Genomic DNA, 20,110 nt, shown 5'->3' with positions numbered 1-20,110 from the left:
TTCCAACAGTGCTATAAGCTAACCAGGAGCAACAGCAATGAAAAAAAACAGCAAACTTACGATCTCCTTGACAGCGCACAGGACCCACAGTTAACTTGGATTCTGATCCAGATCGGTCAATATCTCCAACCACCACTTGACTCACTGGTAAATGTTCTTTGTAAGACAAGAGCCCAGCATCTTTTCTCCTAAGACAGAGAAAAAGAGAAACAACACAACAAGTGAAATATTTACAAAGATTTTATTCCCTAACAATGAACGAATCACCACACGAATAAATATCCCTGAAAAGCAATAATTAAATCAATACAATAATGTTACCCTTTAAGCTATGTTGTTAATCCTATCTATTTGATTAAATACCTTATATTAATATAATCATATGTATTTTTGTAAAACAGAGATATTCATTTCATCCAAGAAAATCTCTCCAAAATAGTTTCATTGGATTTTTTGTTTGGAACTGACCACAGCCCATACGTACTTGAGCAATGGTACTTTGTTGATTGTTTAGCTTGTTTGCTTTGAATGGAGAGGAGCTTTCCAAAACCTCCTAAAGACATATCTTTTTTGGCCCCAGCTTTGGACTAAAGATAAAGAATTAAGAGCTAAAGTCTTCTGACCACCCCCAGTATATAATACAGATGGACAGAGACCTACATTCACTTCACCAATATACCTCAACACTTATGTGAAGTGAGAACTGATTCATGTTTTAGATCAGGTGCCTAAAATGAAAGCATTAGAACAGCAATTGTGCTGTTCCTTTAAAACAGAAAACAATAACTTAACCAGCCACATCTTCTCTCTTCCCTTGAACCATTTTTTGTCAGAAGCAAACAGAAAGGGAAGCTAAGAACAGCCATGCAGCTCCTAGGATGTGAAAGATAATGCAGCTTTGAATTTTACAAATATTAGTGAGACCCTACTGTTATAGACATGAAAAAAATAAGAGGAAGCAAAACAAAACAACCTAATAGTTGTCCAAGCTGCATAACCCAAGAAGAGAAGATACACATCTTCCTCTTTTTTTTTTACAGTACCTTTCTAAGTGCTCCAGTAAATCAGCAATTAATAGTAACCACAGACTTTCCAACCTTCTTCTTTACAAATCAATTCCTTTGCTCAATGAGAACACAATACTAAGGATGATTTTAAAGCCCAAGAAAATATACTGAGTAATGTACTGTAGGGAGCAATTGCGTTTTGGGATAGACTACATGCTCTGAAAGCCTTTTCCACTGCTATTTTCAATGACTTTATGACCCTGTAATATTAGATTCCTATTATCCAGGAGGCAGAGCAGAGGCATTTGCGTGATCCAGTAAAAATGAGAGTTTCTCAGTAACACTAATATACTGGCTCAGTAACACTAATATACTGTCTTCAGTCACATCAGCTACTGAGTCCTTCTGAAGCGATGGAAGATAAAAGCTCCTTTAAAAGAAAAGCAATTAAAGTAATTAAGAAAATAACTATCATTTTAGAATGACAGCTTGTTGGAATTTGTGTCTGCTCTCTGTGATTAAGAGAGTAATTAGAGATTTATTTATTACATATTTGAGAAAGTTAAATGTTTTCTGAAAACACTGGATGACTATTTTCTTAAATCTTTATGTTCTTTCCATTTCAGAGTTCCCACCTTTATTTCAGAATCCTTTATTTTTCCATCCTTCAGCAGTTCCAAGAGGCTGAGACCATTAACTAAGTATGGTTGGCCATAGCCCCTTCTAGATGCTGCCAGAGGAGACTGCCAGGAGACAAAGAACGGAGAGAAGGACCTCTCATATCCTTTGGGTCTAAGTGAGCTGCTTCTGCAGATTCTGCTAAATAATAACAAACATGTATACAGGGATTTTCATCTATAGATTTCAAAATCCTTTACGAAGGTGGGAGAGTATCATTTTCTTCTGTTTACAGATAGGAAACAGAAGTGCAGGATGGTTAAGTGATTTGCTCATGGTAACAAAATGAGTGAATAACAAAGCCAAGATTATAATTCCAGGTTCCCTGATCCCCGGCCTGATGCCACATCTATGGGACCCTAGCCTCTGTAACAGAAATTAAATGTAGGTTATCGCTTTACTCTTACTAAAATTTTCCTCTGAAATTGTTTTTCTCTGTTGAATGCCACTATTTCAAAAAGACCTTCAAATTAGAGGTAACTATTAAAAGTAGAACATTTCTTTAGAGTGTGGTGAAAAAAAACCACTACATCCGTGGCACTCCATCCCTCCACTCCAACATTATTTTCAGCACCAAATAATGGGGCCAGTGATCTTTCAAGCCTCTACCTGCCATAAATTCCACCTCCTTTCCATGGAATGAAAATGACTAGTGATGGTTCCCACCAGCCCTTTACTAATGTTACTGATACTCATTATTAATGATTTATTTATGGAATTAACACAAAATACTGTGATATTCTTTGGTAACTCTAGAGCCATTGCTGTGAAAATAAATCTAAGTGTTACATAGTTTCTTCCAGTAGTGCTCTTGCTTTGTTTTCTGATAATTGGCTGTTTGTCACCATGGTAGGAAACTTCCTCTCCTGTGAGAGGAAGAATAATTCAGTGGTTAGACTTTTAGCCTAGGATTTGGAAGAAATGAGTTCCAGTTGCTTCTTTGCCACAGCCTTCCTTTGTGACTTTGGCCAATTCCTGTAGTCATTTTATGCCTCAGTTCACCATCTGTAAAATGGGGATAATAGTACTTCCCTGCCTCCCATTGTGTGTTGTAAGGATAAACTCATTAGAGATTGTGAGGTGCTCAGATACCACAACAATGGGGTCCATATAAGTACCGAAGGCCTGGACTACACTACAAAGTTACTTTGACTTAAGTCACCTTGCATTGACTTATTTGTGCATGAGTGTACAAACTCACATTGGTCTACTGCTGACGAAAGCACCCCATTACGGTGACACTCTGAACAGAATTGAGCCATGACTGATATACTGTGGTTGACACAGTAAGAATGTAGACACTATGTGATCTATGTCAACCCTAATAGTCCTCCAGCCACTGTCCCACAACGCTCAACAGTGACACCTCTGGTCACAATTATGACCTCCACTGGCCAGGAGTCACAGAGACTGGAAGCCATCCCAGACCCTGCATATTTTGAAATACCTTTTCCTGATTGCCCAGCTTGATGACCTCATCTTGTGGCTCTTCCTTGTGTGCAACTGCCCAAACCATGATGCTGGCTACATTCCAGATGTGCTCCTGCCTGGAGTAGACAGGAGTTATTGGATCTCCTGGGCCTATGGGGAGAAGAGGGTGTGCAGGCACAGCTATGGACCAGACATAGAAATGTAGACATCGATGAAAAGATTGCCTAGGGGACGGAGATGAAGGGGTACAACAGGGATCAGTAGCAGTGCCACATGAAAGCAAAGGTACTACAGTAGGAATACTACAAGGACAGGGAGGCCAGCAGATCTGGTGCCAAGTTGCAGACCTATCACTTTAACAATGAGCAGCATGCCCTACTTGGTGGAGACTCCACTAGCACCCTGCAGACCGCCGTGGATAGCCTCGTGGAACCTGAGACAGAGACCCCTGCCATGAACAGCTAGGAGGAGAGACATCCAGTGGGAGGGGTCCAACTATGCTGTGAGCCAGGATCTTTTCATGACTCCACCACAGTCTAGGTATTCCTGCCAGTTGAGCACGGCTGACCCCGATCCAGGGGAAGGAATCTCAGGTAACTGTGTGCATGCATTCTACCTTAGAATGTTTGAATGTGAAGATGGCACCCTGGTCCAATCCCAACTTAGCAGGACACAGGTATCTGCTTTCCACTGGTTTATTCCTATGAGAAGAGGTAGAGATACAACAAACAGAGGTAGAGTTATCTGTTGTTCATTCCCTGTAGAGCTAAGTGAGAGTGGTGAGAAGCTTGTGGAGCTGTTTGTTTATGCACACAGGGATGTCCCTTGTATCCTCCTGGGAGATCTCAATGAAACTTCCATGGAGGTAATCTGCAATCCTCCCCCAAAGATTTCTAGGATGACAGCCTTATTCTTCCTCCATGGTAGGACACTTTCCCATGCCACTCTGATGACTTTGGCAGACACCATTGCAGTAAAGAGGCTAGTGGCATACAGGCCTGGGTGGCTTCAGAATGCCAGCAGCAGCTGTGTCCTCTATGCCTTTGTGACTCTCAGAAATGAGATATCAGCTAAAATCACCAGTGCTGGAAAATAGCGCCAGTGCTCAGTGCTATTACACCAAGCACTACATAATTATAACACCACCCAAAATTTCAGGGCCAGGTAGAGCACAGTCTATCCCATCACATTACTATGGATTACTGTCAAAATGCTCTTCTAAGGCTTCCCTCAGCTCTGCATTGAGCTCTTCTAATGACCCTTGTGTCTGGCTGTTCAGAGTCAGAAGAGAGCGGCTCCATATCTGTCCTCCACCCCGGTGGCAACTTTTCCCTCTTTGCCTCACATATATTATGCAGGACACAGCAGGCAGCTATAACCATTGGGATATTTTTCTCACTGAATCTAATCTAGTGAGTAAACACCACCAACATCCCTTTCAATCTACTGAAAGCATGTTCAACTGTCATTCTGCACCTGCTGAGCTGGTAGTTCAATCTTTCCTTGGATCTGTAAGGTAACTTATGGTTTCATAAGCCAGGGGAGTACAGGGTAGGCTGATCCCCCAAGATCACTACTGACATTTCAACATTGTCAGGAAAAACATCCATGTTTGCAGCTTCCTGAACAGTCCTGAATGTCTTCTATCGCCCCACCACTGTTCAGGAACCCCACAGCAGCAAATCCACCCCCAATATCCTGCACATTGCCGAGAGTCACAGTCCTATATAGTAGGACAGGATTAATGGCCCTACATACTTGTATAACAGTGGCCCCCACTGTAGATTTTCCAACTCCAAAATGATTTCCCACTGACTGGTAGCAATTTGGTGTTGTAAACTTCCATAGTCCGATCACCACTAGCTTCTCAACTGTCAAGCTAGCTCTCATTCTGGTGTCCATGCATTGGAAGGCTGGTGCAAGCTTGATGCACAGATCCAGGAATGTGGTCTTTTGCATCTGAAAGTTCTGCAGTCACCGCTCGTTGCCCAAAACCTGCACTATGTGATTCCACCTGTCAGTGCTTATTTCTCAGTCCCAGAAGAGTGTTCCACCTTCTGCGGCTACTGCATGAGCGCCACCAACAACCTTGAATTATTTTTCACTATGCCCTTTAGTAATCTGTCCCCAAAAAAACTGTCATATCCCCCTTGTTACGGTGCCTACTGCCACTCTACAAATACCTTCGGATCATTTGTCCCGTGTTTACAATATTTACGAGAATAGTGCAGAGCTGCATGGGCTCCATTCTTCCGTCAGAGATGGCGAACAGTAAAAAGTACTGCGCAGATTTGTGGGATTTTTTTTTAAAGGGCATGAAAATTATGGGCTAGGGATGGCATTATGGGATGGAGAAAGTTACATGATGGGACCAATCTTGTTCCAGCCTCCCTGTATAACTTGTGTATGCCTCACAACGCATTGCAAAAAATTCCCCCAAAGGTATTGTGCCAAAGGGCGGTGCATGGCACACTGGGATACCTCCCCCTGGTGCACCATACTGTGCACTGACACAAGCACTTCTTGTGATTACTTGCAGTGCTGATACAGTCATCCAACTTTGCATGTGCATGAGCAATATACATCAACATAACTTGTGTAAACCGAAGTTGGTAGTGCAGACATGGCCTAAGACAGACAAATAGAGAACTGACTGGTACTTCAATATACTTAGTACCTGGAATTTAGTATGTGCACTTAACTGGAATTTAGTATGTGCACTCAACTTCTCTTTTATGTGGTGTGTGTGAGTAGAAGTGACATACATTATGCTTGATGAAGTCAAAAACTTTCTAAACCAAAGACTAACTATAATAGTTGAATTTACACTATATCAGGAACACTCTGCTCCTAGATGGGATAATGCTCCCACAGCTCTTTAAAGATCTTGCACATTAAGATGGTGCAAAAGGTTTCCCTCACTAAAGAAAATCCACCTAAGAATAAGGATTGAATACAGAGTGTGTCATATTCCTGTTAAAAGTCAAAGACGACTAAATGAATCTCATCAAATCCTGTAATTATCATGAGATATTGATGAAATCTCAGTAAAATGTTAATATTTCTCATTTCCATTACTATATATACTGTTTGTAAAGAGCTGCAGGGTACTACCGAATGAAAAGGGTCTATATTACTGTAAGATTTATTATTATTGTTTTGATTATGATCAGTTCTTTACTTGTAATATTGTATGTAAAAAACATGCATTATGTATACATAAACAAATGACATTCAAATTAATGTTAAGATTCTGTATTGCTATTAATTTGCTTATCTGTTTATTTTAAATAAACAGGCCTTATTTATTTGAAATAAACAGGATTCATTTCTTATCTTCATTTTTGTTAGATGCCAATAAAGGCATTACATCCCACTTAGGCTCTGATTCAACACTTCATTCCTATGCAACAAAGCACTTTAGGCATGTGCTTAATGTTGAGAGTGTGCTTAAGTGATTTACTAAATAGGAATAGACTTAAGCATGACTACTGCTTTGCTGAACTGAAGCATCAGAGCTGAACTTTTTTTTTTTTTTTTTTTACTTAATTAGGGTCTAAAAAATACAAACATGCAAAGTGCAAAATTTCCTTCTTGTCCATCTGCTACTAGACCCAACTTTTTAATGGGCTAGTATAGTACCTGCATAGTGATCTTTGTATTTCCATAATCTTCTTTATAGGGGTGTAGTGAGGCTTAGTTAAATGGATATTTGTATATGAATGTAAATGTAAAAAAAAAAAAGCTTTAAGAAGGTACAGACGTGCCAAATATTATTTGTTTTCTTCCAAAAAATAGTCGGCAAGTACTCTATTTAAATTTGAGATGCTAATGTCAGAGCTAGCATTACAGAGAATCTAATGAACTATAGAATTCTGGCAGCAGTCTTGATAATCTGGGAGCTATTTAATTGCTGATAGGTATGCTTTAATGAACAGGATTAAAAAGAGGGCTAATCAAACAGGCTTGGATAAAAGAATTGACCCAAACCTGTATTCTAAATTTAAAGGAAACTTTCTGGAGGTTTTGATATAGTCAACTTTTTAGTTTAACACATATTATATATAGAATATATAAAAATTGTCCAAACTCACTCATGTCCTGAGGCCTGCCTTTATTCTGAATTCAAGTACCCCATGACACTTACTGGCTGAAACCTTAAATTTCGTCATGAGTTGGCGGTTCCGGGAGAGTGAGGGTTTCTCACTAATTTCCTGTCTTTCCCTTTCTCCTCTCACACCTCAGAAAGAATCAGACATCTGAATAGGCTCCAGCACCCATATGGGACATATACAAGTCCATTCACTGTATGATATTTTCTTTAAAAATCTATTAAATCAAAGATTAAATTCAGCCATTGGCTACACTGTGTGTAAATGTAAACTCTGTTATAAAGTTGAGTGAGTGAACAGGTTAAATGGTCTTAACATGAAAAGCATGATGCACACAAATAGTCCCATGAGGAAAATGATGTATCAGTTATAATCCAGGCAGACAATGTGAGGGTTCTCAATATCACCCATTATGGAGTTTAGTTGCACAGAATATTGGAGCACATCTCTGTTACGTTACAGTTAAGAAGTTAAAGTTCTCTCCTTCCAAACTGACCAGTATAAATCAACTACACCAAAGCAGGCATAGTTCATGTTTTACCTCTGGGCTTGAGATTTAGTTATGCTTCTTTCCCTTCTCCCATGATCTTGCTCTCTCTCCTGGACTTAAAGCTGCAAAAGCTTTAACATTTTACATTAGAAAATAAATTTTCCTCCTTGGACACTTGTCCAATCTCATTATAATCCCATAACACTAACTCCCTTAATTAAATCCAGGAGAATTTAAATTATTATAAACATCCTTTTGAGGTTTAGTCACTTTAATTGTGATTAGAAAATGAATTCCTGATGAACTACACAGTATATTATTCATAAATTCAGTAATAAAATGCATACTACTAAAGTAACTCCTCACTTAACGTTGTAGTTATGTTCCTGAAAAATGCAACTTTAAGTGAAACGATGTTAAGGTAATCCAATTTCCCCATAAGAATGAATGTAAATGGGGGGATTAGGTTCCATGGAAATTTTTTTTTGCCATGCAGTGCAGTACTATAGTTGGGAGGTGCCCTTGCCTTACCCCACACAGGCACAGCGCACTGGCACTGGCAGGCAAGGAGGCTGAAGGTGCTGTAGGCTAGGAGAAGCACGTTGTGCAGCAGCAGCGGCAGCTTCCCCTACTCTGCAAGCACCAGGGGTGGGGGACTCAACCTCGGCCCGCCCACTCCACCCCTTCCCCCAAGTCCCCACCCTTATCCTGCCTCTTCTTCCCCCGCTCCTCCCCCTTTACTCTCCTCCCCCCCTCTGGCATGGCATTCCTTCCAACAACGATGCTCACCGAAGGGTAGGACAAAAATATGGCTTGCTCAGGATTCCCTGACAATCTCCTCAGTATCCTCTTCCACATGGCAAAAGATGGAGGGCTAGACTACATGGCCTTTTCGTAGGGCTCTCTGTTCTTTGGAGTTCTCCCAAAGCGAAATCCAGAAGAACTCTTGGTGCCACTTTCCTCAGGGATTATGAGACCCTCATCCTTTCTCAACTGCACATCTAGATTAGTCAGCTGAGAAGGTCCACCACAGTGGGGTTGATCCCCAACATTTGTCTGCTTTCTCCTCTCGGTCTGTGCCTCAGTTCTGGTGCTTTGCATGTGGGACAGACCACGTGCTTGGTGTCTTTTTTGGGGCATTGCTTGGGGAGAAGTGGTGCATCTTGTTGGGTGGTGTCCCCTCCCACTTGGGTGACAGTGGAAGGAAGACCACCTCAAGACACAGCCCTTCTCTGTGGGCAGAAATCAGGCAAATTAAAGGTCCCATAGGGAAAGGAGGGCAGAAAAGGCTTGTTACAGAATGGACCATGTTAGCTTCCCAGTCACTGCAGAACCATTATATTGCTCCAATCCTGCTATGCCAACATAATTACACAATTGCTATAGCAGGATCTCCTGTCTCAGTGTTAGAAGGAAAGAGAGCACAGGCTGCCAATCTGAAGGACTCGGTTGGGTGCCATCACCTACTTGGCCACTCTCTACTTTTAAAAATACCATACACTCAACTGTAATATTTGCATTTGTTTCATATATTTATATGGATCAGACAATAACTTTAGTAATAGTCATTTTTACATGTGCAATAAGCATGATTCGGTTATACAATTAGTATATGAGACAACAATGTTTTATTACCTGAGCGGTACTGCAGTAAAATATGTGCAGATATGATAAGTAAGTTCCTTGAAGTTATCGGCTTTCTAATGGTCTGCAAACATTTGGATCATCTGCTACCAAAATATCAGCCCAAATGTGCTTTAGGCAGGATTTTATATGAAAGGATGATGTGTGTTGGAAGAAATATTGAAAACATGAGAACAGCAGCTTGGAGGTATCACTCCTGGGTAGCTGTTAACAACTTCAACAGTTTTATTTCATGTGATTGAAGGCGCTAAATAAAAGTAATTGATGATGTCAAGAAAAAAAAAAAAAACACGCAAGCCCACTTACTTAAATGAGGTTCCAAAGTACCTAAGTCAGTGCAGAATTTTGCACAGAAAGTTTAATAATGAATGCTAACTTTCTCTACCTTGAGAATTTTGTAAAGGCTTAGCAGTTTTAGCATCCATCATCTCTCCCATCCTCTTCGTTCTACTGGACGCTCAAGCACAAAGCCCAACCGCTCCCACCTCCCTCATGAAGAAGAGAAATGGCCAGGATATCCCCTTCCTCCAACCAGCTGTGCTCCACATTATATCCTGGCCGCTGGATTCCTTTGCTTTTTTGACTCAAACATTTTAGTCCTGTTGTTTTACTTGTACCCATTAATCTGTCCATATTTTGTGGTTTGGGTTTCACTATCCTTTACTGCTAGAATGGTCCACTGAGGTCTTTCAGAGTATAGTCTTTTTCCCCTCCTATTTTTTCTTTTTTTATTCTCTTGGGCTTCTCCTTACAGAATTTACCCTTGGATATCTAAGTATCCTACTATGATACTCAAACCTACAATCTCTTCACTTTTTCACTCCTTTCTTCACTTTCTTCTTGTGCAGTCTCATCAGCTCCTGCTGCTCTGCCACAATCTATGACTTCAACTTTGCATATCCCAATATGATATTTGTGTCATTAGTAAGCAAAGCACACTAGCCAAAGTAAAACCAATTCCACTTGTCTCTATGAATCATATCTCATATTTGCCCAGTTGACAGGGACATAGGTGTTTAACTTCACCCCAAATTCTCTTTTGCCTCAATATCTCCTCGATGTAATGGAGATATCAACTGGACAACATAGGCCAAATTCAAACCTGCTTTGTGCTGACTTCTGACCAATTAAAAAAAAAGGAAGCAGGGTTCTCAGAGGCAGGAAGGGCAACAGGAGGCTGCTGCTATGGTACAATAGTAAATTCCCTTCTTTTTGGAAGAGCCAAGGTGGAGGCAAGTATGCTCTGATTCAGTACATCCCTTCAGCAGCTTCAACTGCTATAACTCCAGTACCTTTTGAAGAGGCCTGGAAGTGAAGTATGTAAGTAGGTTGGTTTCATCTTTCAAATTGAAGTATCCATCTCTCCTGATAAGCATTACTCTTGAGCTTGTTTGATTTTTACTGTTTCCTTTCTGTAGTGATGTGGCGACTAACCGGCGCAGCGCCTCCTGCTGGTCGTCCTGGGAATTAGCTCTCCAGCTCCGGAGTGCCCTCTGCTGCTCCATGTCCTGCTTGCCGCTGATCCCTATGTCCCTCCCAAACCCCAGTGCCCCTTTCCCTGGGTGCTTCCCTCTGGCAGTACCCCCACTCTCTGGGTCTCCCCACCCAGGGGAACCCCCAACCCTGTACCCCAGAGGTGGGCAAACTATGGCCCATGGGACCATCCTGCCCGGCCCCTGAGCTCCTGGCCAGGTATGCTAGCCCCCGGCCGCTTCCTCTCCCCTGCAGCCTCAGCTCGCCCCGTTGCCAGAGCAATGCTCTGGGCGGTGGGGCTGTGAGCTCCTGGGGCAGGGCAGCTGCAGAGCCCGGCCTGACCTGGTCTCTGTGCTGCATGGTGGTGGCGGTGGTGGCAGCGGCATGGCCCGGCTCCAGCTGCGTGGCGCGGCTGTAGCACCACCAGCCACCTGTGCTCCAGGCAGCGTGGTAAGAGGGCACGGAGCAGGGGGGATTGGATAGAGGGCAGGGGAGTTTGGGGATAGTCAGGGGTGTGGATGGGGTCCTGGCAGTTGGGGGAGGGAACAGGGGGTTGAATGGGGGCAGGGATCCCAGGGGGGCAGTCAGGAAGGAGGGGGGGTTGGATGGGCAGCAGGGGGCAGTCGGGGACAGGGAGAAGGGGTGGTTGGATGGGAAAGGGGTCCCGGGGGGGCATCAGGAATGAGAAGAGGGGTTGGATAGGGTGGTAGGAGTCTGGGGGTGGTCAGGGGACAGGGAGCGGAGGTGTGTGGATGGGGCAGGGATCCCGGGGGGGGCATCAGGGAACGGGCCGGGGGGGGGCGGTGTTGGATGGGGCAGGAGTCCTGGGGAGGCGGGGAACCAGATAGGAGGTGGGGACTGGGCCACAACCCCCTCCCCTAACCGGCCTCCATACAATTTACGAAACCGGATGTGGCCCTCAGGCCAAAAAGTTTGCCCACCCCTGCTCTACCCCCACCGTGCCTCAGTGGCTACTGCCAGTCACCATCTAGCCCCTGCTCACTGGGGCAGGCTGCAGTCTATACCACTCATCATCAGCAAGGGGGGTTTGGACCTGCTGCCTTTGCCTACCCTGAGCTGCACCTCTGCAACCCCAGTACCTTTTCTGGCCTTTACCGAGGCCTGCAGGTTTTCCAGCCTGGAGCTCCCCAGCTCCTCTGACCTTTTCCCAGTGCTGCTCCACTCTAGGTACCCTGCCGAGCTCCTGGCTGCTTGCAAGGACCATCTCTCTCCACAGCTAGAGAGAGACTGCCTGAGCTCCTGGCCCACAGCCTTTTATAGGGCCAGCTGTGGCATGGCCCAAACTGTGGCTGCTTCCCCAGTCAGCTTCGTCTTCTGGCTCCCAGGGGAAGCCCTTCATAGAATCATAGAATATCAGGGTTGGAAGGGACCTCAGGAGGTCATCTAGTCAAACCCCCTGCTCAAAGCAGGACCAATCCCCAGACAGATTTTTACCCCAGTTCCCTAAGTGGCCCCCTCAAGGATTGAACTCACAATCCTGGGTTTAGCAGGCCAATGCGCAAACCACTGAGCTATCCCTCCCCCATTTTAACCCCTTCAGGGCCGGAGCAGATAACTACCCTGCTACACTTTCCCTTTACCCTTGTGTTAAACTAACTGTAACCAATGTTGTTTCAGCAGATTTGTGAGTTCCTCACTAGGGTAAAGAACTTCTCATGATTTTAGCAGACGTTTGAGCCCTTGTAATAATGTTGTTGAGCTTGTGTAATGATAGTAGTTGCTAATAAACAAAATATTGTCTCATGTGGAAAGAATTTTATGCTGTGGTGTTTCAGGTGCTACTGTTGTAGTAAATCACATCTTTCCCCTCCAGCAACACCACTCACACAACAGTATACTTAGACAGTGGAGAACCATCATGCTGAATGCCATGGCTCACTATACAGGCTTTGTTCTAGGAGACTCAGAGCGCCATAGGGTTATTACTGATCTGGTGCAGCCAGGTCGATTGTGGGTAACCACATGACCGCTGCCAGTCCGTAACCAGGCAGTGTCCCCTCCTGACTCCAAGTCCAATTTTCAAAACTCAATGTGTGGGGACTTTGTCTCTGAAGAATGCACTAGTACCAAAACAGGCGGTGGCCAACCATGACTACAGTCCTCTTGAGGCCAGTTCTCAATGACACATCCCTACTACTGATAAAGTCAAACCATCTTATACCCAGTAGTTGTTGCTGGCAATGCATATAAAATGCCTTCAGCCTCTTGACGTCTTGAATAAGATCCATATAAGAGAATCAGAATTATGCAGTTTTGATAAATCCATACCTTTATACACTGTTTCACCTTTTTTGGCTCCAGACCTTATGCATCTCCTTCATTGCTGAGAGTGCTAAACCAATTCTCTTTAGGATGTCTGGCTGATTGCACCCATTTGATGACAGTTTACTGCCTAGATAGATGAAGTCATCCACTACTTACATAATTTATCCGGAAGCATAGAGGTCTTGTATCACAACGTCTCGCTGAGACTCTGAATTTTTGTTTTTGCTCAAGAAACACTTAGCCCAAGATGCTCTGTAGTGCATCTCTGAGATGGTTTGCATCTTGACCAAAGAGGACAACATCACACACATACTCCAGATTGGTAAAAGAAGTTGAACTGGCAGTTATATTGATATCTGCTGAGATATGTTCAAGGAGCCAACCAATTACATAGAACAGAGCAGGGGTCAAGACACATACGTGCTTCCCCCTGGATCTAGTGTGAAACTTGGCAGACCTATGGGACCCCAATGCACCCATGGTTGAGTCATTATATAGATCTTGTATTAGCCCCAGGAGGATGTTGGGAACACTGATGCTTTGTAGGGCCTTCCACAAGGCAACTCTGTCAACAGAATTGAAGGCTGTCTTTAGGTCTACATATGCTGCTATCAAAGGCTAGTTAAATTCACACTGGATCTCAGATAAAAGATGAAGAGTAAGTATAGTATTTATTGTAGATCACCCAGAAGTGAAGCCCAATTGCTCTGGGCAATGGCATGTCACAAAGAGGGGCTGGAGCCAGGCGAGCAGAACATGTGTGAAAAACTTTTCCATGAACAGAGGGCAGAGTTATTGGCCTATAGCTACAGCACTCAGTGGGCCTTTCCTCTCACAGGGCAGGATAATGATCCCTTCCTTCCACTCCACGGGTACCTTCCAAGTAGTCCAGGCCTGGAGAAAATGTGTGTGTAATGCTACACTTATGGTACCCCTGAGCAGTTCAGGCATTATGCCACTGGGTCTGGCAGCACACCTACTTCACAGTTTCTTTATGGCAGAGTGAACATACATGCACCTACACAATTTTCAGGGTCAGGGATTGCATCTACTGCTGATACATCCAGATCTGGACATGGAGTCACTCCAAAATGGTTAGATGCAGACTCATAATATTCTTTCCATCTTTGCAGGACTTGGGTTAAGCGTGTTTTACCATCAGCCTCGTTTATCAACACAGGCCCCTCACAAAGTTCAGTTTAGGATCCAAGTCATTGAACAGCTTTGAATGGAGGTCATAATTTATTAGCTCTCACTCCTACTTCTGCCTCTTTTGCAAGTTCTCAGAATAAACTTCATGATCCACTTCTGCTCTCACTCGAAAAATACCTGTAAACGTTTATATTCAGCAGCATTGTGGCACTGTCTGGCTTCAGATTTCTTTTGCAAAATTTAAAATGTTTCATTGGATAGCCAGGAGCATCGTTTGTAGCATTTTAGTTCTGGGATGGCATCTCTGGCTTCTCAGATGCCTCTGCTTATGGCTGTCTAGGCTAATTCTGTGTCATCCCGGAGAACGCCAAGTGCGTTGAATTTGTTTTCGACTGTGACAGTCGAAATGTAGCTTTGTTAATGTAGCATTGTAGCTTTGTTAGCCAGTGCTGGATTTTCACAGATCCCTTGTACCTTATGTATCATAACAAGCACATTCTTATGTCGAAACTGGAGAATAATTACCATTTTAGCAACAAGGAGACATAGATTAGTATTTGCCAGAGCTTCTGCAGCTCTGTAGACCTGGTATGACCTTACCCTTACTATGATTGTAAACCAATATATGTTCCAGCTCCTTCCTCGTCCAGCCACTGTTGGATATGTAGGATTGCTGATAGATATCTAAGCACCTAAGCCAGCCGGCAGTGATGGTAAATGTGAGATATGCAAAAGGAGAGTAATCTCACCAAGTTGTCATTTATTGTTCCAGAGCAAAATGGCCTGAGAATAGTTTTGAAGCCGTAGCTTGCTGGGGGCTTCATATCTTGGAATATCATAATACATTTTTTGTAAGGCAGAACAGATTGTGCCACTGCTGTTAGATGCTGATAGAATTCATTTTTATTAGCATCTGTAGCTTCCTCAATGGGAATGTAGGCTACAATCATTGTCAGCTTCCCTTCGCTATGCCTGAACCTGATTTATAGTAGTTGATCAGATATAGGGTGCCATGCTGTGATTGGTATATTAAAAGGTGGTCAGAGGGTGACAGCCAACCCGTTCACATAGTTCCCCAGAGTAAAATAAGACTCAGGTCCTCCACAAAATTTTGACCATTATTCACAAGTCTTCCCTCAGTTATTCTGGCAACTGCAATGTTTATCTTTCCAACTCTCATACTAGTGAAACCTGGTACCTGACCTAGTTTAGGGTTAATACATTCTAGGTGGCAAATCCGGTGGATTTTCTCAAGTCAGCTGTGGATGTCATAGACATTATGGAGTTTGGCCTAAAGTGTGGGGCATGCTCCTTGATTTGCTCTCCTCTTTGAGACAGGAAAAATGTAGTTTGGTGATTTTGACTGGAGACACCAACCCCCTTCCCAGAAACCCTTCTATGTAGCAGATAGTTCTGAGGTCATTGCTCATCTTCCTTCAGCACCATTGGGGGGATATTTTCCCCTTCTGACCTGGATCCATTGTGGGCATTGCCTCATAATTCTAAGCACGGACCCTTACTGGATACTACGGGCCAGAGTCAGCCAGAACCAAGGCTCGTGTTGGCAGGAGCAACCGCACCTTGAAGTAGCACAACATGTACTGCCATCCTACTCGCTACCCATTTCACAAAAGGGAAACTAAGACACGTAGAGATTAAGTGACTTGCCTGAGATTACACTGAAAGTATGAGGCAGGGTTAGAAATAAACATCCACAAAGGCAGGTTCCCCACTCAAAGAATTTACAATCTAAACAGACTAACAAACAAAGGCTAGGTGGAAGGGATAATCAGTTATAAGTTATAAATGTGTTAGTCTCTAAGGTGCCACAAGTACTCCTGTTCTTTTTGCGGATACAGACTAACACGGCTGCTACTCTGAAACCAGTTATAAGTGAAGTCCCAAAAGCAGAGACTGGCCGATTACTTGGTCGCTTCCTATCATGGTCCAAACCAAACTCTGGATTCAACTTTGAAAAAGTCTGGAGGTGAATTTTGCTGCTTGAGCCCATTTCTCTTCAAGACCCTTCTATTCTGCCTAACCTAAACCTCTCTTTAACTAAAACAGCAACAATATCCTATTTCTGGAATCTACGAGATTCCCTATATTCAGACATCCTCCTTTACATTATGTCATTCCAGACATATTATTTTTAATTATCTGTGATTAGTAGTAAAGGTTTTTTTAAATGTAAAATGATTAATAAATGCAGCCTCAAATCTATGTTATAGAAATCAATGTTGATTGAATTTGTTTAGCCACTTATTGTAGTCAGATAATGCAGAGAAAATACCGTAATCTTAATACATTCTACTAGCCTTTGTTTTTTCCAAGAACTATGCATGGTAGACTCAACCCCTAAATTATTCTGTAATTGGCAGGAAGCAAAAAGCTATTTCAAGTCCTAAGCTACGCCAAGGCCAAATGGAAGAAGACATTTATAATAGCAATGACTGGGGAAAAAAAGCGTAGTTTGAAGGATTATCTACAAATTGAGCTATAAACATAATGTTGCTGCATCTATTGAGGGAGGAAAGAGGCTTCTGTTATCAAGAAAGTGTTTTAGTTAGAAAAAGAATCAAATATCCATCTTTACAACATTTTAAATGTTCCCTCATTCATCACAAATAATTATTTGGAATTGAATGCTCCAAGACTTGTAAGCACATTTAAAGCAATGGCATAGCAGAAAGGTAATTAACAGATGTGTTTTTTCATTATGTAAAACAGTCTGCTATAAAATACAGGCAAAACACAGATACTTGTCACATTCCCTCTGCTTGTAAACATGGACATATGGCTCTTAGAATTATTTTCATTTCAATTAGGCTCTTTTTTTTTTACTGTCTCTTCCAGCAGGCAGACGGCCTTGTTAGAAAAAATGAAATGCAGCCTCATTCACGTATTAAAGTTTTATGGTCTTTTTATGTTTTCGTGACACTTCCCCCCTGTATTTTATGTATGATATTACTAACATCTTGGTAAATCAGAAACCACAGTACACTGATCAACAAATTCACTGATGTTTAAAAAAGGTGCATTAACTTAACATGTGAGTATGTCTCAAACATTCAAATGCAGGTGGATTCTGCTTTGCTATGGTACAAGATTCTCTCGTAAAGGATCCAACCAACAAGACATTAAAAGACTCTCAAAATGTCAAGACAGGTTAAGTGACTGAAAACAAGGACTTTATCTAATGGGAAAATGTGACTGTCTCTATATGGTTCTTTGTAAGCCAAACTACAATTTAACTATGTTGGGCCAAACACTGAAGCAGAACTTATTCAGGAAAATCTCGCATTGCCTTGTGTCAGTCTCATTAGCTTGGGAGTTTTGTCTAAGCATTTACCTCACTGAAACTAACAAAAATGAGTAGCCATTTTATAAGCCAGCTCTAACTCAATACTCACCTAACTAATTTGGTGGGTTCCCAATGACCTTCTTTTTAGAGCGGGGCAATTTTGTGTATATGTGTGGAAATAGTAAATTAGCAGGAAAATACATTTTGGGGACACTGAAACTATTCATGAATTCAGGTCAAATTTGGTGAACAGCTTCAGCTAAAATAACCTAGGGGTGAACATCAATATTTTGTTTCAAAACAATATTTTTGAATCAACATTTAGTTTCAAATGTCATTTTGAACTGACATTTTGTTTTGAAATGCCATTTCAAATTGTTGTTTGAAATCTTTTGTTCAACCCAAACAAATTTTCAAAATGAACCAATCCCTTCCCCCCATCTTCTTCAGATCGGCCACCGAAGCAAAATAGCCATTTGCTCAGCTCTACTTCTTGTCAGCCTCTGAATCTCTCTTTTACATAAATGTGGCTTGTTGATTTTTGCAGTGGTCAGTGCCGCTCTAGGCCCACACAACCTTCTCTTTGGGCTTGTCTACACAGCACCAGTAAAGCATATTCAGAAAGGTGTGAGTTCTCCTGTTTCAGACAGGACTACATTAAAGTAAACAAGGTAACTTTTAGTTTGCGCTAATAGGGTCTACGTAGGGCAGTACGTTAGAGTACTTTACAAATCACACCTCTCTAATGTGTTTTGCCATGCAGTGTAGACAAGCTCCTTAGCTCCCATCAAGATTCTCTCAGCAGCTTTTTCCCCATCAGACACCTCTGTTTTCACTCCTCCTTTCTTGGAGGGTTAACTGTGTTACCATCATGGTAACTCTATGATCTCCTGTCAATTATCTAGAATTTTGTCAGACTGTTCTATGCTTGTACTCAAGTGTATAGGGTACAAAACAATATCACTGCTGGGCAACATTTATGCATGAGTCGGGCAAATGTTTTATGTCAAGAGTCAGACCACATTTTAATAGAGATACTTGTGCACCACCTATCCTTCCCATTTGTGATCATACAGACAGCCCCCACTCCCATTCATGATCTTATAAGATCCCTGTGGCAACAACAGCAATTACCTACATGGAAGAGTAATAGTAGGAAAGTATTTAGTGTACTTTTAGATGACTTTATTGTAGTTTAACAGCTGGGAATGAGCAGGAAAAGCTAACATTTTACGACTAGCTAGTTCTCTGTGGATGACCAGCAAGTACTCTGGAGACCAGCAGTAGTTCACAAACTACACTTTAAAAGTCTCTCTTTTATATTAAACAAAGCCGACAATTATATGCATGCACTCTCCAGGAAGGAGAACACAAAACAATCATACAAATAGTCTTCATTCCACAGAGGGTTGGATCACAGCTGAAGTTGATACAGTCCACCACTGAAGTCCTGATCCAACTCCCACTGAAGTGAGCCTTTTCATGGATTGCAAGGGGAAGTGGATTAGGCCACCAATGAAGCTTCAAATAAATAATTCCTCACTACAACATTTTTTCTGCTTTGCCATAACAATAACTGTATAAGGGATTAACACCGCCTTGTGTATGTGTGTGTTCTGCTGGCTGCATTAATGGGGCTGCTACTTGCCTCCAAAACCAAAGTTTGCGAGGCAAAAGTTGCCAAGTGGGTGGTTGAGCTGAGAATCTGTACATATATGGTGTGAAGAAATGAATCATTCAGATTACATTGTACACTTTCGTACACACATGCAATCCAACTTTCTCTCTCTCCCAAATGATAAAGGCTGACAATATTTATTAGAGCTGTGTGCCATGTGCACACTGCTAAAAATGGTCCCCCATTAATATATGGAAATTCCTACGAAGTACATTGCTAGAACGAGAGCTCTTCAAAACACGAAATAAGTAGAAACAGTTACACTATGGAAGCTATAGTTCAGAGAACAGTAAGGAAGGAGGGCATGGAAAATGAGGGCCACAAACTAAGTATTTTCTAAGATCTTCAAGAAAAATCATTCTATTTTAAATACCATAATTTGTTCTAAGATGCAAAGTTGGACATTGACAATAGATTTATAAAATCCATAAGTTTGCACACACACTGACAGCTGTATTGGTCATGCTTTATACTAAGGTTCCATTCCTTAATGGTTGTAAAAGGCTTAATACATGAGAGAAAGAAATTATAAGCATGTTACAGACATGAGTAGTGTGTCTTCTAGATGTTATAAGTAGACCTGCCCAAAACACAGGATTTCTGGTTTGCAGGAAATTTCATGTTTTTGAAATTTGGTTACATTCTGAATCTCTGCAAACTAGAAATTTCCTGTGACCCAGAAATCTTGAAAAAAATTAATTTTGGAAACACCAATACATGGTATTTCCCAAACAAAATCTGTTCCTGGGGACCCTGACAGCAGGTGAGTTTTACTGCTGCAATTAACTGACAAGATTGTTAATTTCACTCAGCCTCTGTCAGGAGCCAGCTGGTGTGGGAGACTGGAAGCCCGGA

General features: G+C 42.2%; 1 protein-coding gene across 1 annotated transcript in view; it reads right to left on the bottom strand.

The window, feature by feature from the left end:
• CNTNAP2 (contactin associated protein 2) overlaps positions 1–20,110 on the bottom strand; it is a 1,628,923-nt gene that overhangs the window by 238,075 nt on the left and 1,370,738 nt on the right. The window contains exon 15 of the mRNA XM_034761282.1: positions 61–188. Coding sequence (XP_034617173.1) covers positions 61–188 — 128 coding nt within the window. The remainder of the gene's footprint in view (positions 1–60; positions 189–20,110) is intronic.

The sequence above is a fragment of the Trachemys scripta genome, chromosome 2 (assembly GCF_013100865.1).
Source record: "Trachemys scripta elegans isolate TJP31775 chromosome 2, CAS_Tse_1.0, whole genome shotgun sequence".
NCBI lineage: Eukaryota > Metazoa > Chordata > Testudines > Emydidae > Trachemys > Trachemys scripta.
Note: the sequence above shows the minus strand (reverse complement) of the source record. Positions and strands in the feature narration are given on the sequence as shown.